The sequence below is a fragment of the Pongo abelii genome, chromosome 1 (assembly GCF_028885655.2).
Source record: "Pongo abelii isolate AG06213 chromosome 1, NHGRI_mPonAbe1-v2.0_pri, whole genome shotgun sequence".
NCBI classification, from domain to species: Eukaryota; Metazoa; Chordata; class Mammalia; order Primates; family Hominidae; genus Pongo; species Pongo abelii.
The window spans coordinates 14,114,368-14,141,580 of NC_071985.2; the positions used below are offsets into that span (position 1 = coordinate 14,114,368).

General features: G+C 44.1%; 1 protein-coding gene across 6 annotated transcripts in view; it reads left to right on the forward strand.

Moving 5' to 3' along the window:
- Positions 1-1,192: 1,192 nt before the first annotated feature.
- The window catches only part of RBM34 (RNA binding motif protein 34), a 29,037-nt gene continuing 3,016 nt past the window's right edge, over positions 1,193-27,213 (forward strand). Inside the window, exons 1-10 of one of the 6 annotated variants that reach the window (XM_054561166.1) lie at positions 1,193-2,508; positions 2,615-2,789; positions 3,035-3,171; positions 8,579-8,810; positions 10,928-10,987; positions 15,250-15,293; positions 23,662-23,751; positions 23,902-23,965; positions 25,775-25,814; positions 26,078-26,196. In XM_054561166.1, the coding sequence (XP_054417141.1) occupies positions 2,456-2,508; positions 2,615-2,789; positions 3,035-3,171; positions 8,579-8,810; positions 10,928-10,987; positions 15,250-15,293; positions 23,662-23,751; positions 23,902-23,965; positions 25,775-25,814; positions 26,078-26,196 (1,014 nt within the window). In that variant the 5' untranslated portion in view covers positions 1,193-2,455. The remainder of the gene's footprint in view (positions 2,509-2,614; positions 2,790-3,034; positions 3,172-8,578; positions 8,811-10,927; positions 10,988-15,249; positions 15,294-23,661; positions 23,752-23,901; positions 23,966-25,774; positions 25,815-26,077; positions 26,197-27,213) is intronic. The other 5 variants (XM_009251981.3, XM_054561176.1, XM_054561183.1 and 2 more) reach the window with 5 other exon arrangements.

Consider the following 27,213-nt stretch of genomic DNA (forward strand, 5'->3'; position numbering starts at 1 on the left):
GAGACCAGCCCGACCAACATGGAGAAACCCTGTCTCTATTAAAAATATAAAATTAGCCAGGCGTGGTGGTGCATGCCTGTAATCCCAACTACTCAGGAGGCTGAGGCAGGAGAATTGCTTGAATCTGGGAGGCGGAGGTTGCAATGAGCCAAGATCGTGCCACTGCACTCCAGCCTGGGCAACAAGAGCAAAACTCCGTCTCAAAAAATACACAGAATAGAATTCTATAATTCTAGAAATATAGAATATAATTTCTTCACTGGACTGGATAGGACAGATTTTTGAGTTGTATCGCATTCATGTATGGATAAGCTTTCTTCATCTTTGTGAAATAAGAAGATCAAGATTATGGGAAACCAAAATAAGGGGCCTAGTAATCAAAACTCAGGGCCAAGCAGTTGAATATTGTGGATTTTTTTCATAAATTTCTCTGAAGGGGGAAGTAAAAGTCATATATATTCCCAGTCAACTTGTGTCGAGTAGCTTTCAAAAAGCTAGGCTGTCCCCAAAAGACTCAAAGTCAAATCCTGGCTGGATGCAGTGGCTCACGCCTGTAATTCCAACCCTTTGGGAGGCCAAGGCAGGAGGACTGCTCAAGCTCAGGAGTTTAAGACCAGCCTGGGAAACACAGCGAAACCCCCATCTCTATTTACAAAAAAAAAAAAAAAAAAAAGGCCAGGCACGGTGGCTCACACCTGTACTCCCAGCACTTTGGGAGGCTGAGGTGGGCGGATCACAAGGTCAGGAGTTCAATACCAGCCTGGCTAACATGGTGAAACCTGGTCTCTACTAAAAAAATACAAAAATTAGCTGGGCATGGTGGCATGCACCTGTAATGCCAGCTACTCGGGAGGCTGAGGCAGGAGAATCACTTGAACCTGGGAGGCGGAGGTTGCAGTGAGCTGAGATCACGCCACTGCAGTCCAGCCTGGGCGACAGAGTGAGACTCTGTCTCCAAAAAAAAAAAAAAAAAAAAAAATTAGCTGGGCATGGTGCTGCTGCCTGCAGTTCCAGCTGCTCCGTGGTGGGAGGATGGCTTGAGCCCAGGAGGTCAAGGCTGCAGTGAGCCGTGATCTCACCACTACACTCCAGTCTGGGTGACAGAGCAAGACCTTGTCTCAAAGAACAACAAAGTCAAATCCTATTTTGCCACTCAAACTATTGAATGATTTAACTAGTAATCTTTTATTACCCTGAGAGTCAATTTAACAAATATTCACTATGTACAGCTAATAGAGACACAGCATACATGACAAATAAAACATAATCCTTACTGTCTTGCCTTTACATCTAAAGAGACTGTAACTAACACTAAAGCAGACCAAAAATGATTATAGTAAGTACCATGGGGGCTTGGGAAAAGATAAGATCCCTATTGTAAATAGCAAAGAATTTTTTTTTTTTTTTTTTTTTTTTTTTTTGAGACAGGGTCTGTCACTTAGGCTGGAGTGTAGTGGTGCGATCACAGCTCACTGCAGCCTCGACCTTCCAGGGCTCAAGAGATCCTCTTGCCCGAGCCTCTCAAAGTGCTGGGACTACAGGCGCCGAGCGCGAAGGTGCCCGTCTAATTTGTTTTCTGTAGAGAATAAGTCTCGCTAGATCGACCAGGCTGGTTTCAAACTCCTAGTCCTCACGCAATCCTCCCGCTTCGGCCTCCAAATGTGTTAGGATTACAGGCGAGCCACCGCGCCTGGCTGCAAAGAAATACTAAGTTAGACAGTATCTGAGGTAGGCCTTGAAGGATGGGCATTATTTTGCAGAAGGGGAAAGAGGAGGGCAATTACAACAGAGGGGACAGGAATAACAACTGTAGAGGCGGTGGAGAAAGCAGGCTGGAATGTCAGGGGCTGGAGGGAGATGAGTCTGGGAAGACGGGCTGAGAACACCTTGAAGCTTTCTGAATGCCAAGTATCTACTTTTCCAGATAGAATAGCAGGTCCGCATTACAATCTTTCGAATTGTATGTTGACGTGACTCGTTAGAGTTGTGGTCTTTATTTTGGAATAACGTCATGTTTCAGAAAAGTTGCAAGAAGAGTACAAAGAATTCCTTTGTACTCTTCACAGCGATTAGCAAATTGTAAACACCCCACTGCGTTCACCCCCAACCGCATTTCTTGCCAAACCTCCCTCCCTCCTTTTCAACAAGTCGGTATTCTACGTGTTTCTCCCTCGGCTTGGGTGGACACCCCGCTCCTAGCCTGGCTGATTCTTCACACTGCAGGCTTCAACCACTCCCAGAAGACGTCCTTCACTCCCAAAATGAGGCTTCTCTGAAACGGCGAGGACCACCAACCGACGGGAACAAACTCGCTCCCTTACCGAGCACCTTCTTTCACCGCCGCCCGGCGGCCGACTGCCGGGAGGGGCGGGGGCGTGGCCAGAGAGCGGAAGTGCCCGGAACCCGGAAGTGCGAGCTCGCGCGCCCCTGCCGTCTGGGAGTCTTTGGAGTAAGAATGGCCTTGGAAGGGATGAGCAAACGGAAGAGAAAGAGAAGTGTCGAGGAGGGGTGAGTGGCGCGCGGCACGAGTACCTGGGGAGGGATGTTGTACGTTCCCTCGTGCTGGCGAAGCGGTGGTGCGTGGCGTGGCTGAGTTTCTGGCGTCCGTTTCTAGAAAGAACCCTGACGACGGCGTTCGCGGGAGTCCGCCGGGAGACTACAGGGTTGGACAGGTCGCCAGTAGCTTATTCCGCGGCGAGCACCATTCTAGAGGTGGCACCGGTCGGCTGGCGTCCCTCTTCAGTTCTCTGGAGCCCCAGATTCAACCCGTGTACGTGCCTGTGCCTAAAGTAAGTCACTGGGCTTTCTTCCCGAATAGCTCGTTAGAACCACTTACGTACAAAACAGTCTTCTTACCTACCGCGTGAAGTGTGATTTCTAAAGGGGGCAGACAGGATTCATTTTAAGTAACCTTTCATGACTCTTACATACCAGTGAGAGAGAAGAGATGCTCATTTAGAAAGACTAAATTATGGCTTAGGGTCAGAATTCTAAAAGTATGGGGTCTCAAATATAACTTCAAACTTTTAAAAAGGAAACCATCAAAAAAACGAAATGGAATGAGAAAGAAGAAAGTACATCCCAGATTGAAAGACCGCTTTCGCAAGAACCTGCAAAAAAAGTGAAAGCGAAGAAGAAACACACTAACGCAGAAAAAAAGTTGGCAAACAGGTTGGTAAAATTCTCTTATTTGATGTTAAAGAAATTAGATGGTAAATTAACATTCCTGTACTTGCAATATTCCTCTTAGTTTTATTTCATATTTCTACTTTCTTTCAAAAATTTTATTATGGAAAATCCAGTACATATAGAAAAGTTGAAAAGGCTAAGAAACCCCATGTACTCAGCATCAGCAATTACTAATATTTGGCCAACCTTTTTGTATTTTTACCCCACTCATATACCCCCTCATTATTTGTTTTTGTTTGTTTTGAGATGGAGTCTTGATGCCATGCCCAGGCTGCAGTAGAGTGCAGTGATCTCAGCTCACTGCAACCTCTGCTTCCCAGGTTCAAGCGATTCTCCTTGAGTAGGTGGGACTACAGGCTTGCGTCACCATGCCCAGCTGATTTTTGTATTTTTAGTGGAGACAGGGTTTCACCATGTTGGCCAGGCAGGTCTGGAACTCCTGACCTCAAGCGATCTGCCCACCTCGGCCTCCGAAAGTGTTGGGATTACAGGTGTGAGCCACCTCGCCCAGCCACCCCCTCATTATTTGGAAGCAAAATGAAAATTTATGTTTCATCTATAAATATTTCAGCATGTATATAAAATAATTTGGTTTGCGTTTTTTTTTTTTTTTTTTTGAGACGGAGTTTTGCTCTTTTTGTCCAGACTGGAGTGCAGTGGCCTGATCTCAGCTCACTGCAACCACCACCTCCCGGGTTCAAGTGATTTTTCCTGCCTCAGGCCTCCCAAGGAGTTGGGATTACAGGCGCCACCATGCCCGGTTAATTTTTTTGTATTTTTAGTAGAGACAGAGTTTCATCATGTTGGCCAGGTTGGTCTCGAACTCCTGACCTCAGGTGATCCACCCACCTCAGCCTCCCAAAGTGCAGGGATTATAGGCATGAGCCACTGCACCTGGCCTAGTTTGCTTTTTAAATAAAAACTTTTTTTTTTTTTTTTTTTTTTTGAGATGGAGTCTCACTCTGTCGCCCAGGCTGGAGTGCTGTGGCGCAATCTCGACTCACTGCAACCTCTGCCTCCCGGGTTCAAGTGATTCTTCTGCCTCAGCCTACTGAGCAGCTGGGACTATGGGCGCGTGCCATCACACCCAGCTAATTTTTGTATTCTTAGTAGAGACGGGGTGTCACCATATTGACCAGTCTGGTCTTGAGCTCTTGACCTCATGATCCACCTGCCTCAGCCTCCCAAGGTGCTGGGATTACATACGTGAGCCATCGCACCTGGCCGAGTTTGGTGTTCTTAAATTTATTCATTTCCCTCATTAACTTTTTTTTTTTTTTGAGTCAAGGTCTGGCTCTGTCACCCAGGTTGGAGTGCAGTGGTGCGATTGTGGCTAACTGCAATCTTTGCTTCCCAGACTCAATCCAGCCGCCCACCTCAGCCTCCTGAGTCGCTTAGACTATAGGCATGCACCACCATGCCCAGCTAATTTTTGTATGTTTTGTAGAGATGGGATTTTGCCATGTTGCCCAGGCTGGTCGCAAACTCCTGGACTCAAGTGATCCAGTCAGCATTTTTTTTTTTTTTTAATAAAAAAATAGAAACAGGGTCTTGCTATGTTGCCCAGGCTAGTCCTGAACTCTTGGGCTCAAACCATCCTCCTACCTCCATCTCCCAAAGTGCTAGGATTACAGGCATGACCCACCATGCCTGGCCAGCATAACGTTGTTTAACAGTGTATTTGAATCAAGGTGCAAATAGTGATCCCATCACATGTACCTAGCTAACAGTCTTCATTCCTCTCTTCTTTGCCACTCTCCTCAAGCCCCTTATTTCCTTTTCCCTTTTCTCCTTTCAACTGAAGACCTTTGTACCAGTTCTGGAGCTGTTAGTCACTAACAGTTGGGAACTGCTACTTTTTGTCCTATTTAAACTTAATGCATCTGTACACAGCCTTGTTTCTTCCCCTCTTTCTTAGAGAAAAGTGTCTTCCCTCTTGTCCAAGATTAACTCAGCCACCTGGGTGCTGTGTGTACCACATATGTTCTTCTGCCTTTTTAGGGATTGTGCCGTCAGATCCATCCACGTTCCCCTCTTTCCCTTATCCCTCGTTTTTTTTGTTTGTTTGTTTTGAGATGGAGTTTCGTTGTTGTCGCCCAGGCTGGAGAGCAACAGTGCAATTTTGGCTCACTGCAACCTCTGCCTCCGGGTTCAAGCGATTCTCCTACCTCAGCCTCCTGAGTAGCTGGGATTACAGGCGCCCACCAGCACACCCAGGTAATTTTTGTATTTTTTTGGTAGAGATGGGGTTTCACCATGTTGGCCAGGCTGGCCTCGAACTCCTGACCTCAGGTGATCCACCCGCCTTGGCCTCCCAAAGTGCTGGGATTACAGGCGTGAGCCACCGTGCCCGGCCCTTATCCCTCTTTCTGTTATATAGACGTGCTCAAGATTCTAATCTTTAAAAAGGACATTCCCCCTATCTGCCAAAAAAAAACCCATGTAAATGCGTGTCTCTGTTTGCTACCATTCCCACAGTCCTTCCCTTCAGTCTAGCTTTTAGGAAAAGTAGTCTGTTCTTGTACTTTCTCCCTTTTCTTGATCTGTTCACCTTTCCACGCACTTGCATTCTGGTGGTGGTGGGTTTTATTCTCCGTCCTGACTGTGCCACTGAAGCAGTGCTCACTGAGGCCACCCTGACCTCTCTGACATATGTAATGGGCAGTGCAGCTTTTGTCTTATGAGTCCTCTGTTACCTTTCACGTGGCTGCTTTTCTTGTTGAAGCTACTGGATTCTCTGAGAGAAATCTCTTCTGATTTTCCTCTTGCCAATTCTTTCTTGGTGTTACTGTGGTATCTTTTCCTCTGACTGCTCTTTAAATGTGCATTTCCCTCAGGGGTCTCATTCTTGGTCATGTTCTTGTGACCCTTTGTCACCCTTTTTTGGGGGCAGTATCTCTTGTGCCCACCGTGATCTCCTGATCTCCAGACGTGTATGTTTGTTTGCCTCCTGGCATTTGCACCTGTTTATTCCATATGTACCACCAGGTAAGAATGCTCCACTGGGAGCTCATCATTCTCATCAGACCTGTTCCTTGGCATGAGCGCTACCACTAGCCTTCTAGTTGCCTAAGTTAGTGGCCCGAGAGTCATTCTGTCTTCTTTCCTCTCCTTGCTTAGCTAATCAGTTGCCAAGTCCTGATGATGCTGTTTTTTGATTATCTCTTTAATCTGCTTTTTCGTGTTCACCTCCTTCCCTGCTGTGGTCAGTCTGGTCAGTCTTCTCAGATACACACTGTTGTAACCATCTCCTTACTGGTCTCCCTTCTCCAACCTTATCCCGTTTCTAATTATCTTCTACTCTTCTGCCCAAATGATCTTTTTTAGATGCTCTCAAAGTCTTCAGTGTCTCCTCGTCTTCAGTAGGATAAAATCTAAGCACTTTCGTGTAACATTGAAGGTCTCTTCTGAGCTGGTTCCCATCTTACTGTACTGTCTCGTTTCCTTTCACTCCTGCTAGGTACTTTATATACTGTAGTGAGCAAAACACTAGACATGGACCCTGTCCTCGGGAGGAGTAATAACAGTCAGCTTTTATTGGACTATGTGCCAGACACTGATTTCCTCCTCTGAGAAGCCTTTCTCGTTTATGTTTGCATACCATGTATTATAGCTGTTACCATTTTATTGTGAACTTGGTCTGTCTCTTCACTACACTATTGGAGGCCTTTGATTGTTTCTTTATCTTTGTATCCTCAGAGTCTAGAACTGAGTAGGAACGCGGTAAGTATTTGCTGATGAGTGAGTCATTTTTATGATTCTTACTAGCTCTTCTCTTCCCTCACTCCTTAATATCCTTTAGTTCTCCTTTCAGATTGATGCTCAGACCTTGCTTATCCATATCCAGCAATACTTTATATTGTATTTACCATTTCACAATTTACTTTTGGTAAGAGTCCTTTAAATATTACAGAAGTATTAGAAGTAGGGAATCTGGTTTTTCCTATCGGCCATATTGCTTTTACAGAGTAAGTACTCTGCTGCCATATTAACCTTTTTAGACTCTCAGGGAGTGTGATAGTGCCCCTAAAGGTCTAGAGTAGAAAATGAAATTAGGCACTGATAGAGTGTAAACTAAATCTCCAGGAGCTTTAAGTGAATCAGCTTTTGTTTAGATGAACTTGCTGCTGCTGTTGCCTGGCAGATTTAACGTGTTCAAAAATTGAGCTTCACTTATTCTTGCCAGGTGCAGTGGTTCATGCCTGTAACCCTAGCACTTTGGGAGGCTGAGGTGGGCGAATGGCTTGAGCTCAGGAGTTCAAGACCAGCCTGGGCAACATAGCAAAACCCTGTCTCTACAAAAAAATATAAAAGGAGACCGGGCGCAGTGGCTCATGCCTGTAATCACAACACTTTGGGAGGCCGAGGTGGGCGGATCAAGAGGTCAGGAGTTCGAGACCAGCCTGGCCAACACAGTGAAAACCCCGTCTCTGCTAAAAAAAAAAAAAAAAAAAATTAGCTGAGCATGGTGGCAGGCGCCTGCAATCCCAGCTACTTGGGAAGCTGAGGCAAGAGAATCGTTGTGAGCCAGGGAGGCGGAGGTTGCAGTGAGCCGAGATTGCACCACTATACTCCAGTCTGGGAGACAGAGCTAGACTCTGTCTCAAAAAAAAAAAATAAATAAATAAATAAAAAAACAAATGTATGTATGTATGTATGTGTGTATGTATGTATAAAAGGCTGGACACGGTGGCTCACGCCTTTAGTCCCAGCACTTTGGGAGGCCGAGGTGGGCAGATAACTTGAGGTCAGGAGTTCAAGACCAGCCTGGCCAACATGGCAAAACCCCGTCTCTTACTAAAAATACAAAAATTAGCCTGGCGTGATGGCGGCCACCTGTAATCCCAGATACTTGGGAGGCCGAGGCAGGAGAATCACTTGAACCCGAGAGGCAGAAGTTTCAGTGAGCCGAAATTGCACTATTACACTCCAGCCTGGGTGACAGAGCAAAACTCCATCTCAAAAAAAAAAAAAAAAAAAAAAAGCCAGGTGTGGCGGCATGCGCCTGTGGTCCCAGTTACTTGGGAGGCTGAGGTGGGAGGATTGCCTGAGCCTGGGAGGTTGAGGCTGCAGTGAGCTGTGATTACGCTGCTACATTCCAGCCTGGGTGACAGAGCAAGACCCTGTCTCAAAAAAAAAAAAAAAAAAAAAAGAGCTTAACTTTTTCTAACTCTTGAGTTAAATCATTTTTTTTCTAAAGATACTAGTCAGTTTCTAGATAGTGCTGCTCTAAAAATTTTGATATATTTGTGAGTGGTAAATCTAGGAAAATTCAGAAGACATTGGGAAATATTTCTAGTCGGGAGGGTAGGGCTGTGCTTTGTCAAATACTAGACCTAACTGGCATGACTCTTACTGCTTATTTTGTTTTATTTTTTGCCTTAAAAAGGGAAAGCGCTCTAGCGAGTGCTGACTTAGAAGAAGAAATTCACCAGATACAAGGGCAGAAAAGGAAAAATTCTCAACCTGGTGTTAAAGTAGCAGATAGAAAAATACTTGGTGATATAGATGACACAGTTGTCAGTCAAAGAAAGAAAATTCAAATCAACCAAGAAGAAGAGAGATTAAAGAATGAGAGAACTGTGTTTGTTGGGAATTTGCCTGTTACATGTAATAAGAAGGTGAGTTTGTATATAGTAAAAGTTCAGAGAAGTTAATAACTTTGTTCTTCCTGTGTTGAATAAGCATTCAATAATAAGTCATGGATATAACTTCATTGTAAATTATTACATAAATCATCCTAATATAAATGGATTCCAATATCCACCCCCTCCTTTTCATTCCTGTAGTCCCTGCCGATTCAGGCTTTTGCAGATTATATTTGAATATTGCAGTGACGACCTGCCTGGTTTCTTTCTTTCAGCCTTATCTCCTGTTATATGCCACTAGAAAGTAAGCTCCATATGTTTAAAGATGTTTTTCTTTTTTCTTCTTTTTTAAGACAGGTTCTCACTGTCACCTAGACTGGAGTGTAGTGGCACGATCATTGCTCACTGCAGCCTCAAACTCCTGGACTCAAGTGATCTTACTGCCTCAGCCTCCTGAGTAGCTGGGACTACAGGCGCACACCACCACGCCTGGCTAATTTTTGTGTTTTTTTGTAGAGACAGGGTCTCACTATGTTGCCCAGGCTGGTCTCAAACTCCTGGGCTCAAGTGATCTGCCCTTTTAGCCTCCCAAGGTGCTGGGACTTCAGGCATGAGCCACTGGGCCTGATCCTCTTTTTTCATCATTCTGTCTCTCTTTTTTTTTTTTTTTTTTTGAGACAGAGTCTCGCTCTGTTGCCCAGTCTGGAGTGCAGTAGCGCCATCGCCACTCACTGCAAGCTCCGCCTCCCGGGTTCATGCCCTTCTCCTGCCTCAGCCTCCCGAGTAGCTGGGACTACAAGCGCCCGCCACCACGCCCAGCTAATTTTTTGTATTTTTAGTAGAGACGGGGTTTCACTGTGCTAGCCAGGATGGTCTCGATTTCCTGACCTTGTGATCCGTCCGCCTTGGCCTCCCAAAGTGCTGGGATTACAGGCGTGAGCCACCACACCCGGCCTCGTTCTGTCTCTTGACACCTGAAGTGGTGCCTTGTGCATAGTAAATATGTGTTGTTTAAAGAATGAAGATGTCCTGAGTGTCTTCCGTTGTGTGACGATCACTGAAGCAAAACCTGCCCTTTGCTTCTGCATGTTCATGTGATAATAACTGTTGCAATCCTTAGCTCGGCATCCTGCTCATATTTTGAAGGACAATTTAAACTCTACTTGATTAAAAACAGTAGAAAAACCTTTTTGAGGCCAGGCGTGGTGGCCCACACCTGTAATCCCAGCACTCTGGAAGGCCAAGGTGGGTGGATCCCCTGAGGTCGGGAGTTCGAGACCAGCTTGGCCAACATGGTGAAACACCTTCTCTACTGAAAGTCCCAAAAATTAGCTGGGTGTGGTGACACATGCCTGTAATCCCAGCTACTTTGGAGGCTAAGGCAGGAGAATTGCTTGAACCCAGGAGGGGGAGGTTGCAGAAGCCAAGATCGTGCCACCGCACTCCAGCCTGGGTGACAGTGAGTGAGACTCTGTCTCAAAAAAAAAAAAAAAAAAGTTTATTCCTGGTTTAAACCAATGTGAAAACATGAGAGAGTCTATGGAAGTTATAAGTCTATCCTTAATTTACATGTGATAAAGGTTATAAAAGATTGAAAGAAAAGCATACATCCGATGGATACTAATAGGAGCTTGAATTGTGTTTTTTTTTTTTTTTGGGGACAGAGTCTCACAAGTTTCAGTAAAATTTTTTTGTTCATCCAACTGAATAGTCACCTACTTTCCTGAAATGTTCTTAAAAACTGGCAGTAGGCCGGGTATGGTGGCGCATGCCTGTAATCCCAGCACTTCAAGAGGCTGAGGCGGTTGCATCACCTGAGGTCAGGAGGTCAAGACCAAACTGGCCAACATGGCGAAACCCCGTCTCTACTAAAAATACAAAAATTAGCTGAGCATGGTGGCGGGCGCCTGTAATCCCAGCTACTTGGGAGGCTGAGGTATGAGAATCGCTTGAAGCCGCGGGGGGTGGAGGTTGCAGTGAGCCGAGATCACACCACTGCACTCCAGACTGGGCGAAAGTGCAAGACTCTGTCTCAAAAAAAAAAAAAATACCTGGCAGTAAAGGATTATCAGACAATTTTTCTTAATTTTTGTAGCATGTATTTGATGTTCTGAAGGTGAGCTAATGTGTATGTATCATTTTAATTTTAGAAGCTGAAGTCGTTTTTTAAAGAGTATGGACAAATAGAATCTGTACGATTTCGTTCTCTGGTATGTTTCATTCCCCTGTAAAATTACATAATATTAAAATTTATTGCATTTAAATCAGATTAACTTCTTGCTGTTAGTGAGATGGTGGAGCACTTTAACCTTTTGAATCAATAGATTCAAATTTAACCCAAGAAAAGAGTTGCTCTTACTGTCTACTGCTGACTCTTGAACTTTTTAAATAATGTAGTGAGTTTACTTAATAAAATGATACTCTTGCTATGAAAGCCTGCAATGTACTTTGGAGGGTGGATGGGTGACTTATTTACTGTGTCAACAGAATAGGCTGAAAAGTTAATACTGATTATTATTGCTGGAATCCTAGGCATTCTCTTCCTATGTCCCATCATACGCATTAGTATGGGAGGTGGGTATGATTGCTGCAAACAGTCTTTGTTCTCTGAGCACAGACAGATAAAGTATTTATGTCAATTTAATATTAAAACTTTATAGAAGTGAGTTGGATTTTACCAGCTCAGCCCTCTGGACCAGTTATAGCCACATTCTTTGGAGCAGGAAATAAGTATCATTTATATTTGGTTTTCCCATACATGATTTTTTTTTTTTAACTGCATAGGCATAGTTAGTTGACGTACCGTAGTGTACATTTTTGGACACTATTACATAATTAATGTATATTAGAATATAGGAAATGTTTATTCTATTTTTTTTTTTTGAGACAGAGTCTCGCTCTGTCTCACCCAGGCTGGAGTGCAGTGGTGCGATCTCGGCTCACTGCACCCTTCACCTCCTGGGTTCAAGCAATTCTCATGCCTCAGCCTCCCAAGTAGCTGGGATTACAGGTGTGCGCTACCACGCCCGGCTAATTTTTGTATTTTTAGTCCAGACAGGGTTTCACCATGTTATCCAGACTGGTCTCAAACTCCTGACCTCAGGTGATTCGCCTGCCTCAGCCTCCCAAAGTGCTGGGATTACAGGTGTGAGTCACTGCGCTTAGCCTTTTTCTTGTTTCTAATTGCTCTTTCTCATGTGATTCTCTGGAATAGAGTTTCTCAACTTTCATACAGTTGACATTTTGGGCTGGATACTTCTTTGTTGTTGAAGGCTGCCCTTTGTATTATAGGATGTTTAGTAACATCCATGGTCTTTACCCACTAGATGCTGGTAGCGCCCCCTGCACATCAGTTTAACAATGGAAAATATCTTCAGGAATTGCCAAATGTTAGAGGAGGCACAACTGCCCACTTCTACAGAAGTAGACGTTACCCGAAGCTTTGACAGTGCCCATAATTTCTGTCAGGGTATTTATTTCCCACTCTCATCACATATCTTTTGTCTGTCCTTCTGAGTTCCATTTCCCCGTATTAGACCTTTGGCTGACGCATTAGTGTGGGTGTCTTGCCAGACCCCGATTTCAGTATATCTGCTTACTTCATCCATTCTCACCCCAACCCTACACTGCCTACTGATTTTTCTGTGGTATTTAGTGGCGCCCAGGCTGCAGGTTTTGTGGTTGCCTTTGACTCTTCATTGGCTCACCCATGCTAGCGTTTGCCATTCCTGCCCGTTTTTCAACTGTGATTTCTTCCTAATATGAGTCATTCCTTTCTTTTTTCCTTGTCCTACCTAAGTTCTCATTACCTCCTGTCAGAATAGTCGCAGAGGCCTATTGTGGTTCCTACCTTCAGTCTTCCTCTAATTTGTCCAACAAAACACTGTCAACTCAGTCTTCCTGAAGCTCTTCTTCCCGGAACCCTTACCTCTTTCCCTGCCTTGCATTAATGAAACGCCCTTCCCCCCCATCCCCCCAGCCGCCACACACACACCCCTCACTGGGCCTGCTATTGCCTTCTCCCCTTTGGGGAGCCTGCCTTGATTCTCCCCAGTCTCTAGGCTACCAGTGTGTCCCTGCTATGCATTTGACAGCACCCATCCCTCATTACAGTACTTAGTACACTCTACTGAAATTGCTGTTTGCCTCCTCCACCAGACTGTAAGCTGTGGTTACAAATACTCTGTCTTACTTCTTCTTGGGTTACCAGCACCTGTAGATTGTGTTAATTATTCTCACTGTCAGTGAAATACATCCTTAATTCTTAGCTTGGCAGTTCTCCAGTGTGGCCCCGCCCGTCCTGTGTTCCTCTACACATGGGTTTTCTCACCTTTGTCCCTTTGCTAGTCCATTTGTTTTGCCTGGAATCCTTCCTTAAGGTACCATTTTTGCCTATGAAAGTATTTTTCAGTATGTGGCTAAAATGTCCCTTCTTCAAAGCTTTTCTGATACTTTATATCATTAAATGATATTTTTTCCTCTGCATTATTCCTGTACTTTATTGCCTTATGTTGTACTTATGTATTAATATCTTTAATGACAGGATGTAGGCCGGGTGCAGTGGCTGATGCCTGTAACCCAGCACTTTAGGAGGCCAAGGCGGATCACTTGAGTTCGGAAGTTCGAGACCAGCCTGGCCAACATGGCAAAACCCCGTTTCTACTAAAAATACAAAAACTAGCTGGGCATGGTGGCGGGGGCCTGTAATCCCAGCTACTTGGGAGGCTGAGGAGGGAGAATCGCTTGAACCTGAGAGGCAGAAGTTGCAGTGAGCCAAGATTGTGCCACTGCACTCCAGCCTGGGCGACAAAGCGAGATTCTGTCTCAAAAACAAACAAACAAAATAATACAAAACCAAACAAATAACGGGATGTAGACCCTGTACAGAAGGCACCCAATAAATGTGTTTTGATGATGTCATTCACATGTTGATTATTCATTTAGACATTTCTATGTCTTGTACTGTTTTTTTGAGGTTTGAGAGTTTGACTGTGTTAGCAATTTTAGCAAGATAAACTGCAAACAGAAGAAATAGTTAAAATTTCATAGTTTTACTATGTAAACTGTCAGGTTACTGAGAAAGAAAATAGGCTTTCCAGAAAAGATTTATAATAACTGCCCTACAGGGCATTTATGTTCTAGATTGTGAACTAGCAGGGTTGGTGTCTTTTCACCTTGATCTTCTCAGTACCTGGTTGCATTTGGCATGTTGTCGACAGCTGTAGTTGTTGACATGTATTTCTGCCTCTTCCATAAAGTTTTCCCTACCTGCCCCATCCACTCTTAAAGGAGGCTATATATGACTGAAAATAAAGTGAACCTGCATATAAAAGAGATTCCCATACCTGCACAATGGACACCATGCATTTTTTTGCCTGTTAGAATATATAAACTCTTAGAGATACAGGTGATACAATATGTCTTTTTATATTATTCATCAGTTTAGTTAGACATATTTAAAAATTGTATTAGAATACACGATAAAATGTTAATTTATAAACATTTCTTTTTCCTTAACATTTTTCCTTTTTTTTTTTTTTGAGACGGAGTCTTCTTCTGTCACCCAGGCTGGAGTGCAGTGGTGCCATCTGGGCTCACTGCAAGCTCCGCCTCCCAGGTTCACGCCATTCTCCTGCCTCAGCCTCCCGAGTAGCTGGGACTACAGGTGCCCGCCACCACGTCCGGCTAATTTTTTTGTATTTCTAGTAGAGACGCGGTTTCACCGTGTTAGCCAGGATGGTCTCGACCTCCTGACCTCATGATCCGCCCGCCTCAGCCTCCCAAAATGCTGGGATTACAGGCGTGAGCCACTGCGCCCGGCCTTTTCCTTACATTTTTCATGTGTCTTTCATCGTCTGTGTCTCTTCTTGGCGTCCTCCCTGTAGGAGTCATCTGATGCAATTTGAGAGCCCAGTATCTTAACTTCTGTCTGGGTTTTTGAGTCCCTGCCTGTTAAATCTGAGCATGATGGTTTCATTGGAAAAACTTATCCTAAGCCATGAGCTTCATTTCATATAGCATTAGGATGATTGGCCAGGCACGGTGGCTCATGTTTGTAATCCCAGCACTTTGGGAGGCCGAGGTGGGTGGATCACGAGGTCAGGAGATCGAGACCATCCTGGCTAGCACAGTGAAACCCCGTCTCTACTAAAAATACAAAAAATTAGCCGGGCGTGGTGGCGGGTGCCTGTAGTCCCAGCTACTCAGGAGGCTGAGGCAGGAGAATGTTGTGAACCTGGCAGGTGGAGCTTGCAATGAGCCGACATCATGCCGCTGCACTCCAGCCTGGGTGACAGTGTGAGACTCCGTCTCAAAAAAAAAAAAAATTAGGACAATTGTTTCTGATTTGTTTATTTCCCTAGAATGTTTTTGATCACAGTGTACTGGAGTTAGATACTTAGACTTCACTTAAAATATTAATTTGAGGTAATATTTCAAATACTGTCTTTAATACTTTTTTTTCTCTTGAAAGATTCCAGCAGAGGGAACTCTATCCAAAAAGTTGGCAGCAATAAAGTAAGTCTATAATTAGAGGAAGGGAGTCACCTTAAACTTTCTTCCTTTTTGGCTAAAAAGTTAGACCATTTCTTAACATTGCATAGATTTTATTAATATATTTGGATAATAGAGCATGATTGACTGTTTGCTTCTGTATTTGAGAGCCTTTACATTTGTCACGTTTTTCTTTAAGCCATAATATAAATTATAGAGTCGTAGAAAATATTACTGGAAAATGAGCCATGAAAAATTTTAAGAATGTTTTTAGTGTTTGGAAGAGAGTGTAAAGTTTCATGCCTAAATTTTCTCATACAGATTACAAATGCCATATTTCTTGTGTTTTTCCAGAGAGAATTCATGTTTGCTTGTGCTGGTCACCTGGGTATACTGCCAACCTGTGACCACTTGGCGTTCTCTGTTGGAGGGTTTTGGACCACACTGGTGGTGGCTTGTTTCCAGTGCTCAGGGGACTTTTTTGTTTCCCACTCAGTGTCAAGAATGAAACCTACACGTCTCCTTGTTCGCCCTTCCATATGGAAGGCTTATTTTTCATTTACCTTCAGCTTTATGCCGGTTTCCTATTAGTCTCATATCTTGGGTGTTTTTCTCTCTTAATGGTACATGAAATGATGAAGTTTATAAGGAGATACTTCTTTATATTAGATAAAATATAATAATGTACTTTAGAAACATTTCTGGGAATCCTGTTCTATCAAACTTTTGTATGACAACAGTCCCTTTGGACATCTTGGTGACTTCATTTCAATATTCAGTCTTCATTTGGAGTTATTTGGCCGACCAGGTCTTCGCCGGTTTTTCCTCATAACCATCACAGTGCCAGGTGTATAGTTAAGACTTGATAAATATATGGATTCCCACAGTGTTTGCTGAGGTAACCAAAGATGCAGATCCTCCTAGATACCAGGCATTGTTCAGTGCTGTGGAGACTAGAAACCTTAGTAAGATACAACCCTTCTTTTTGAGTCATACTTTTGTTTCTGTATGAGGTTGAAACCCAGGAACCTAAATTTGAACAGGAACAGAGGTTCTGACAGGTGTATGTACAAGTACTACTGAGGAATTTAGTGGGATATGTTAGAAAATTGGAATTTTCTAACATGACACCATACTGTCAGCTTCTCCTCCAGCCCCATCTCATTGTTTTTTTGTTTCTTTGTTTTGTTTTGTGTTTTTAACATACAAGCTCTTGCTCTGTCACCCAGGCTGGAGTGCAGTGGCAAGATCTTGGCTTACTGTAGCCTTAAACTTTTGGGCTCAAGTGATGCTCCCATCTCAGTGTGTCCCCAGTAGCTGGGACTACAGGTGTGCACACCACCATGGCTAATTTATTTTATTTTATTTTTTTGTAGACATAGAGTCTCACTATGTTTTTCAGGCTGGTCTTGAATCCCTGGCTTCAAGCAATCCTTCTGCCTCAGCCTTCTAAAGCAGTGGGATTATGAGCATGAGCCACTGCCTTTTTGTTGTTGTTTTTAATTTAAAATTTAATGATGGCTGGGCATGGTGGCTCACACCTGTAATCCCAGCACTTTGGGAGGCTGAGGTGGGCGGATCACTTGAGGACAGGAGTTTGAGACCAGCCTGGCCAACATGGCAAAACACTATCCCTACTAAAAATAGAAAAATTAGCGGGGTGTGGTGGCGTATGCCTGTAGTCCCAGCTACTTGGGAGGCTGAGGCAAGAGAATCGCTTGAACCCAGGAGATGAAGGTTGCAGTGAGCCCAGATCGCGCCATTGCGCTCCAGCCTTGGTGACGGAGTGAGACTCTGTCTCAAAATAAATAAATAAATAAAATTTAATTATACACCTTTTCTCTAGTCAGCCAATTCCCTACCCTAGGCAAGTGTTTTTAGTTTCTTATGTAAGCTTCTAGAGACATCTTGGCGTTTAAAAACTGATAACGCATAGATGTTCTTCTTCCCACATAAAACATTTTAAGTCACTGGTATTCAACATACACACTACTCCACACCTTCCCTTTTTCTACTTAATACAACTTGGAGATCTGTTTATATTGGTGTGAAAGTGATTATTTTTATAGCATTTTAAAAAAATGCCCTTTTTCTTAGAGTATTCTGTAGTTGTGCCTTAATTTATTTTATCAAATCTCCCACTGATGGACAGAAAGTTTTTTCCCAGTCTCATGGCCATTACGAATAATGCTAAAGGCCGGGTGCAGTGGCTCATGCCTGTAATCTCAGCACCATTAGAGGCCAAGGCGGGCAGATCACTTGAGCCCAGGACCTCCCTGGGCAAAATGGCAAAACCCCATCTCTACAAAAAATTAGCTAGGCATGATGCCATGCACTGTAGTCCCAGCTGCTTGGGAATCAGATGAAGGAACACCTGAGCTCAGGAAGTGGAGCTGTGATTGCACCCCTGGCACTCCAGCCCGAGTGATAGAGTGAGACCCTGTCTTCAAAACAAACAAACAAACAAACAAAACCTGCTGTAATATTTTAGCTGGTCATGGAGGCACGTGTCTGTAGTCCCAGCTACTTGGGAAGCTGACGTGGGATGATCACTTGAGCCCAGGAGCTTGAGGCTGCAGTGAACTGTGATCACAACACTGCACTGTAGCCTGAGTGACAAGCAAGACCCGCTCTCTCAAAACAAAACAAATAATGTTGGAGTAAATGAGTGACTTTGTACTTAGGTAATTTTGTACATAAGCTAAACTTATCTGTAGGATAAACTTCTAGCAGTGGCATTGCTCAGTCAGAAGGGTATTTGCATTCATATTTGACTGCTGTCTCGTAGAGATTGCAGCCTATTCATGTTCCCACATCTTTACCAACAGTAAAGTTTTTTACTTTATAAAACCAGTATGTTGGCCAGGGAAGATGGCTCATGCCTGTAATCCCAGCACTTTGGGATGCTGAGGTGGGTGGATTGCATGAGCCTAGGAGTTCGAGACCAGCCTGGGCAACATGGTGAGACCCCATCTCTACAAAGAAATACAAAAATTAGCTGGGCAAGGTGGTGCACGCCTGTAGTCCAGCTACTCTGGGGGCTGAGGTGGGAGGATCACTTGAGGCCAGAGAGTGGAGGCTGCAGTGAACCATGATTGCACCACTACGCTCCAGCCTGGATGACAGAGTGAGACCCTATCTTAAAAAAAAAAAAAAAGTGTGTTTTTGAGCTTTGTGATTGTTGTAAACCTGAGTGTGGTATTTCTAATTTGAATTTCTCTTATGAGTGATCATCTTGTCATGTAATTTTAAGAGTCATTTGTGCTTTCTTTTATTTGAATTATTAGTCTTATTGATCTGTGGGATGTTCATGAAATCAGCCTTTTGTGACATGAATTATGGATATTTTTTCTCTATTTGTCATTTGCTATTTATTTAATTTATTTTTTGAGACGGAGTTTTGCTCTTGTTGCCCAGGCTGGAGTGCAATGGTGCGATCTCAGCTCACCATAATCTCCTCCTCCCTGGTTCAAGTGAGTCTCCTGCCTCAGCCTCCTGAGTAGCTGGGATTACAGGCATGTGCCACTACACCTGGCTAATTTTGTATTTTTAGTAGAGACGGGGTTTCCCCATGTTGGTCAGGCTGGTCTCGAACTCACGACCTCAGGTGATCTGCCCCCCTCGGCCTCCCAAAGTGCTGGGATTACAGGCATGAGCCACCGCGCCGGGCCTTATTTTATTTTTAAGAGATAGAGTCTTGCTTTGTTCTTCAGCAGAAGTGCGGTGACTCAATCATAGTCCACTATAGCCTGGAATTCCTAGGCTCAAGTAATCATTCTGCCTCAGCCTCCCGAGTAGCTGGGACTACAGGTGCACACCACCACACCCTAGCTTGTTGGCTTTTTGACTTGGCTTATGGGAAATTTTGCCATGTAAAACTTTTTTCCTTTTTCTTATAGCCAAAATGTGTAAAACCTTTTTTTTTTTTTTAGTTTATTAAGGCTACTTCCCGTAAACTGCACATATTTGACATGTACAATTTTATGATTTTAACATATGTAGGCAATCTTGAAACCACTGCCATAGTCCAGATACTGAACACTTTATCACCTCGAGTTTCTTCCTAACCCTCTGCAATATGTCCCTCCACGTCTGTCCTCAGGCAGCCATTCACTTGCTTTCTGTCTCTATGTGTTAGTTTGCTTTTTCCAGAATTTTATTTAAGTAGAGTCATCATACAGGATGTACTCTTGTCTAACTTGCTCAGCATAATGATTTTGAGGTTTGTCTTTTTGTGGGTGAGGGTTGGAAGAGGGGAACAGTGTCTTGTACTGTCGCCCAGGCTGGAGTCGAGTGGCACGATCATGGTTCATGGCAGCCTTATCACCTGGGCTCAAGCAGTCCTCCTGCCTCAGCCTCCTAAATACCTGGGACTACAGGTGCTCGCCACCACACCCGGCTGATTTTTAAGTTTTTAGGAGAGCCAAGGTGTCACTAATGCCCAGACTGGTCCTGAACTCCTGAGTTCAAGTAGCCCTCCTGCCTTTGCCTCCCAAAGTGTTGCAATTACAGGCTTGAGCCACCGTGCCTGTCTGAGATTTGTTCTTATTATTGCAATGCATTGGTAATTAATTCGTTTTTATTGCTCAGTAGTATTCCATTGTATGACAGTACCATTTGTTTATCCATTCACCTGTTTATTGTGTTGTGTTGTGTTGTATTTATTGTGATGTATTGTATTGTATTGTATTGTACTGTATTGTACTGTATTGTACTGTATTGTATTGTGATGGAGTCTTGGTCTGTCGCTCAGGCTGGAGTGCAGTGGCACCATCTCGGCTAACTGCAACCTCCACCTCCCGGGTTCAAGTGATTTTCATGCCTCGGCCTCCCGAGCAGCTGGGATTACAGACACATACCACCATGCCCAGCTAATTTTTTCATACTTTTAGTAGAGATGGGGCTTTGCCATGTTGGCCAGGCTGGTCTAAAACTCCTGACCTCAGGTGATCCACCTGCCTCAGACTGCCAAAGTGCTGGGATTATAGGCGTGAGCCATCGCACCCGGCCTCATTCACCAGTTTATGAACATTCAGGTTATTTCAGCCTTTGGCTATTATACATAAAAATGCTAAAAAATATTTGGGTACGGATCATTTCTTTTGAGAAACTGCCTGGTCGGATTGCCAGATCTTATGGTATATTTTAACTTTCTAAGAAGCTGCAAAATTGTTTTCCAAAGTCCTTGTACCATTTTACATTCCTGCCAGCTATCGATGAAAATGTCAGTTGCTTCACATCCTCACCAGCACTTGGCATTGTCATTTAATTTTAGCCATTCTAAAGGTTTGTCAACCACAGTGACTGAAGATGTTAAGCATCTTATGTGCTTACTATTTGTATCTATTCTTTGGTGAAATGTTGGTACAAAAATTTTGCCCATTTTTTAGTGACTTTTAAATTATTTTTATACAATTGTAAGGAGTTATTTATATATTCTAGATATAACACCTTTTCCTGCTATGTGTGTTTCAGATATTTTGCTCCAGTTTGTGGCTGGCTTTTTTAGAGGTGTCTCTCTTTCTTTTTTTTTTTTTTTTTTTTTGAGATGGATCCTTGCTCTGTCACCAGGCTGGAGTGCAGTGGTGCGATCCCAGCTCACTGCAACCTCCGCCTCCTGGGTTCAAGTGATTCTCCTGCCTCAGCCTCCCAGGTAGCTGGGATTACAAGCGTGCGCCACCACACTCGGGTCATTTTTGTATTTTTAGTAGAGACTGGGTTTCACCATGTTGGCCAGGCTGGTTTCGAACTCCTGACCTCAGACGATCCACCCACCTTGGCCTCCCAAAGTGCTAGGGTTACAAGCATGAGCCACCGTGCCCACCCAGAGGTGTCTCTTAAAGATTGAAAGTTTTAAGTTTTATTGAAGATCTCATTTAGAGAGTGCTGTTGTTGGCCAGGCACAGTGGCTCACGCCTGTAATCCATTAGTTTGGGAGGCCAAGGTGGGCGGATCACCCAAGGTCAGGATTTCAAGACCAGCCTGGCCAACGTGGTGAAACCCCGTCTCTACTAAAAATACAAAAATTAGCCAGGAGTGATGGCGTGCGCCTGTAATCCCAGCTATTCGGGAGGCTGAGGCAGGAGAATCGCCTGAACCCGGGAGTTAGAGGTTGCAGTGAGCCGAGATGGTGCCATTGCACTCCAGCCTGGACTGCAAGAGCGAAACTCCATCTCAAGTGCTATTGCTTGTCAGTTGGCTTGGTAGTCTGGTGGGAGTGGGCGCAGCAGGGTCTCTGCTGTCTTGTCTTAGTGTTTCTGTGTCTCAGGAGTGCACCTGATCAGGGCTTTTTTCCTGGGGCAGCCAAGCTGTGCCAAATGCCTTGTACCTTTAGTGGGAATTGTGCAGAGGATGTTTCCCACCTCTCTCCCGGTAGCTGGACTCCTCCCTTCCTCCGGCTGTAGGGGTCTTCAGTATGCCCTGGAGTGACAGGGTTTGCTATCCCTCTCCTAGCAGCTTAGCCTTCTCCTCCATCAAGAGAAGAATCCAGGTGGGGCTTTGTGCCTTTCCCACACTTTGGCAATTCCCTCCTCCAGGCCTGCAGCATCCATGGCTGCAATCTCAGCCTTTCCCATGGAGTGGAGGTCAGTGGGGCAGATCCTGAGGATGGGTGCACACTCCTGCGTCAGCAGCCTCCAGGACTTCTGTTTCAGGCCCAGCCCACGCTGAGCTCTAGTGTTTTAGTGAGATCATGGCTGGAATCTTTCCTGCTTGTCTGGTGCCCAGCATTTTGCCCCTGTGCTCGGCCATCATAGAGCCAGTAGAGCCAGTGCTTCCTCTGTCTCTCTTTGGAGGGAGCAGGCCTGTCCTTAGCTTCTAGCTGCTGGCTTTCCCCAAGACTTCAGCTCTCTGATGGCTGCAACAAATGTTATGATGCTGGGGGTTATCTGGTTTCTTCTTAACTGGTAAGAGCAGGAGTGATGCACTTTCTGGCTTTTTACATTCTAGGTGGAAGTGGAACTCCAGCATTTGTTCCTGGGGGTGCACTAGGATGTGTTGGATTTGGGAGTTGTCAGCAGCTGTGTGTTGGGTGAAAGAGCAGGGCTCTAGAGTCAGCTAGACTTGGTTTCAGTCCTAGGCCAGCCACTTGTTGCCGTTTCATCGCAGTCACATACCTCTTTCAGTCTCAGCTTCCTTATTCATAAAATCAGAAAAAAAACACCATGTTGGAGATGTGAGATTAAATGAAATACATAAAATGTCTAGCTGAGTGTCTGGTATATATTAGGCATTCAATAAATCACAGCTGGTTTAATCAATACAAAAGCATTAGTATAGTGTATTATTACAGAATGCCATCAGTCATGTCAGGCACTAGTTTCCAGTTCCCTTCTTGATGATACTCATTTATGTAGTAGCATTTTTGTTACTTCAAAACAGTAGGTTGATGTCTTCAGGGAAAGATCTGTGTTCATTACTAGGTCCTTTTTGCTAACTCCTCACATCCAAATTATATCACCATTTTGCAAACCTAGTGACTTAATGAGTTTAGGCATTTAGTAGCAGCAGCTGCAGTCATTGACAAAAGGGTAAAAACCAGTCATAACATGACTCCCTGGAAAGAACACAACACCCACCAGCAGTCGCGACAAAGGGGTCACGTCTGAGTCTGATCCATCCTTTGGATGCAGCTGCCAGTTTACAAGAAATAGAGAGGACAAAGGTTTGTGTTAAACTACTTGATGAGCTTGCAGTTGCAAAATCCAGGCTGTGGGGAATTCTGCAGGCCAAACAGTGAGATAAAGAGATACAGAGAAAACTCTGTAAATTAAACAAGATTCAAAAGACGTATCAGGTCAAAAGAATAGACAAGACCAAAGCATGATGTCTAATAGACACTTGGTTGATAAAACCACAAAGATGTGCAGGGAAGTAGTTCCTATAAAAATGGGAATGGTGGTTGCCTTTGGAGGGAAGGAGGGGCTGCAACAGGAAAGGGCCACAGAGAGGCTTCTGAGTGGGCTACGAGGCACGTTGAGCTGTTGTTAATTCACTCAGCTATACATAGTTTGTGCACTCTTCTATATGGGTGTTTTACAGTAAAGAGGAAAACTCAGTCTTTCACAGCTGTTTATGTGTGTGTTAGATACGGACTGCAGCTAAGATGTCAGTTTTTAGTTCTCGTATGGCTCTCAGGGATTCATATACATGGTCCATCTGTTTTCTCATGGTTATGACTCCTAAGAAAGTATGGGTTGTGTCTCCACCAATATCTTTGTAAGTTGTGTGCTATTTTTTGAGTTATTACTAAATATTTATTCAAAGAGATAAAATGTCCACCCAGGAATTCTTGTCATGTGTGTTGATTAAGAGTTGAAAACAAGCTGGATTTTTTCTAGTGACTTTGAGGCTAAGAAACTTTACCTTGTCTCTCTTTTCTTTCTTTTTTTTGGTGTAGACGTAAAATTCATCCTGATCAGAAAAATATTAATGCCTACGTTGTGTTTAAGGAGGAGAGTGCTGCCACGCAAGCATTGAAAAGGTAATTTTATCCCTTAGGTTTGAACAGAATAATCGTCCTATAAGTATGTATGAGTATTTTTTTTATTCTTTGGTTTCATTTTAGCATAGATGTTTTAGTAATTGAGTGCTGATTTTTAACAACCATTTTCCCTTTGTATTTATAACATAGAAATGGGGCCCAAATTGCAGATGGATTTCGTATTAGAGTTGATCTCGCATCTGAGACCTCATCTGTAAGTAGTACTTGATTTGTTTAAAGAACGAGAGCTTTGTAGAGAGAAATCTTTCCTTCCAGGCTTTTCCTGGAAGAGGACTGGAATCAGCAATGTGAGGGAAGCACAGAAGGAAACAGCCTATGTCCTCTGTGGTTACAGAGTTGATGGCAAGAGAGGCACAAGGACTGAGGTCAACATTCTCTTCAAAAATGTAGTCCTGGCTGGGCACAGTGGCTCATGCCTGTAATCCTAACATTCTGGGAGGCCAAGGCGGGAGGATCACTTGAGCCCAGGAGTTAAGAGCAGCCTGAGCAATGTAGCAAGACCCTGCCTTTACAAAAAAAAAAAAATTAGTCAAGTGTGTGATGCATGCCGACAGTCCCAGCTACTCAGAAGGCTGAGGTGGGAGGATCACCTGAGCCCAGGAATTTGAGGCTGCAGTGAGCTGTGATCATGCCACTGCATTCCAGCCTGGGCAACAGAGGGCAACCCTGTTTCCTAAAAAGAAACAAAAACATAGTCCTCTTCAAATAATCATAATTAGGTCAGAAGGTACATTAGACATCATCTGGTTTAACACATTATAGACCGAGGTCTAGAAAGTTCAGTTATTCATTAGACAGTTTTTAGTACATACTCTGTCAGAGATACAGTTCTAAGACATAGTCTCAACTTCCTAGGAGCTGACAGTATACATTAGGGTCGGAGTGACAGATCATGTCACTGTTGTATAAGTACTGTCATCAATGCACAGGATGATTTGTCAGCTCAGGATTGGGACACTTGACTTGGGGATATGCCAGGAAGAAGAGACAAGGCAAGCTTCCAGGGGAATGAATTTCATAATAGTCTTGAAAGATGAGGAGATAGAACTTACCTTGTGGAGAAGCGGTGGGGGGGGGGCGGAAAAGAAAGAAGAGAAGGCTTATGTAGACCAAAAGTGGTGTAAAGGCCGAGGGCCATGTCTGGGAGGAAAAACACAGTATAAATGGTGAGGACAGAAACTAATTCACTCAGGAGATGGCAAGAGCTTGATACAATTGTTAGGTGGGTGAGGTATGTAAGAGTTGCTGTTGGACAAATAGGCAGAGGCCAAATCATGAAGACCTTGTCTACCGTGCTTCACACAGAGGAGTCTGGATTTTGTTCGGGAGCTATTCTAAAAATTTAAACTCAGAGTGACATGACCAGATTTGGACTTGACAAAGGTGCCTAGAAATGAATGAAGGACAGTTATAACAGTTCACCCACAGAAACATAGAGTGCATTTCTGTCGATATCAAAGCAACTTAGTGGAGAAATGACAACGACCTGGATGAAAGCCCTGGCTTGACTTGGGGACCCAGTAGAGGGTCAACAAACTATGGTAGAGAGCCAAGTCTGCGTGCTGCTTTTTTTTTGTTAATGAAGTTTTCTTTTGACACACAGCCACATCCATTCATTTGTGTATTATCCATGGGCTGTTCTCAAGGTATAATGGCAGAGTTGAGTAGTTGCAACAGATTCCACATGGCCTGCCAAGCCTATAATATTTGCTCTCTGACCCTTTACAGAAAAAGTTTGCATGCCCCCAATATAGCAGGCCGCTCCTGATCCCTACCGTGTGTCAGTGCCAGCTGTGAACAAAAGGCCCCTCCCTTCCTCTGGTACCCACACACAGTCCAGCAGGGAAGACAGAAGAAACAGAATCAAAGAACATGATGTGTGGTTAAATTAGAAGATGGGTGACCTGTCAGATATGGGGGGAAGGAGGGATAGGGAGGATTTTCGATGACTTCCATTTTCTGGTCTAGTGAGTGATTTTTATTAACTGTCTTTTTGTTTCAGAGAGACAAGAGATCGGTTTTTGTGGGGAATCTCCCTTACAGTAAGTTTGTTTAAACAAAGTACAGTTAATATTACTAAGTAAATAACAAGGAAATAAGAACTGAGTAGTAACTTAATGTTTTGATTTAAGACTAATTTTAAAGCATGCAATGTGTTTGCTGTGGCAGCACATGTACAAAAAAGTGTGCAATATAATGGCTTATTTTCATGGGACCATGCTTAACTAGTTGTATTATGAAACATCTCCATGTTTCTGAGGGGCTCCCAACTCTTTACTTCCATTTTGGTTGAATTTGTTTTCAGAAGTTGAAGAATCTGCCGTTGAAAAGCACTTTCTGGACTGTGGAAGTATCATGGCCGTGAGGATTGTGAGAGACAAAATGACAGGCATCGGCAAAGGGTTTGGCTATGTGCTGTTTGAGGTATGGGAGACTAATGCATTGTCGCTGTCCTTCGAAGTGCCCTGGGAGGCATTGACACTGTTGCATGTCATCATTGAGACATAACTTTCACTTCCATTCTCAAATTCCATCTTCAGAAAACTGGGCTGGGTGTGGTGACTCATGCCTGTAGTCCCAGCACTTTGGGAGGCCGAGACGGGTGAATCTCTTGAGCTCAGGAGTTCGATACCAGCCTGGCCCACATGGTAAAACCTCGTCTCTACTAAAAGTCCAAAAACTATCCAGGTGTGGTGGCGGGCGCCTATAATTCCAGCTACTCAGGAGGCTGAGGCAGGAGAATCGCTTGAACCTGGGAGGTGGAGGTTGCAGTGAGCCGAGATCATGCCCACTGCACTCCAGCCTGGGCCACAGAGCAAGACTCCATCTCAAGGGAAAAAAAAAATACAAAAAATTTAAAAATTAGCCGGATGTGGCGGCTCATACCTGTAATCCCAGCTACTTGGGAGGCCGAGGCAGGAGAATCACTTGAACCTGGGAGGCAGAGGTTTCATTGAGCCGAGATCACACCACTGCACTCCAGCCTGGGCGACAGAGCAAGACTCCGTTTCAAAAAAAAAAAAAAAACCGGCTAGGTATGGTGGCTTATGCCTGTAATCCCAGCATCCCAGCACTTTGGGAGGCCAAGACGGGTGGATCACCTGAAGTTGGGAATTCGAGACCAGCCTGACCAACATGGAGAAACCCCATCTCTACTAAAAATACAAAATTAGCTGGGCATGGTGGCACATGCCTGTAATCCCAGATACTCGGGAGGCTGAGGCAGGAGAATCGCTTGAACCCGGCAGGCAGAGGTTGCAGTGAGCCGAGATTGCTCCATTGCACTCCAGCCTGGGCAACAAGAGGAAAACTCTGTCTCAAAAAAAAAAAACCGAAAACAAGAAAACTGAATTTATAACCTGCCATAATATATTGCTACAACTGCACCTATCCAAAAGATGTCCCAGTTCTTTCTTCATACTAATGAAATGTTTTCGATCC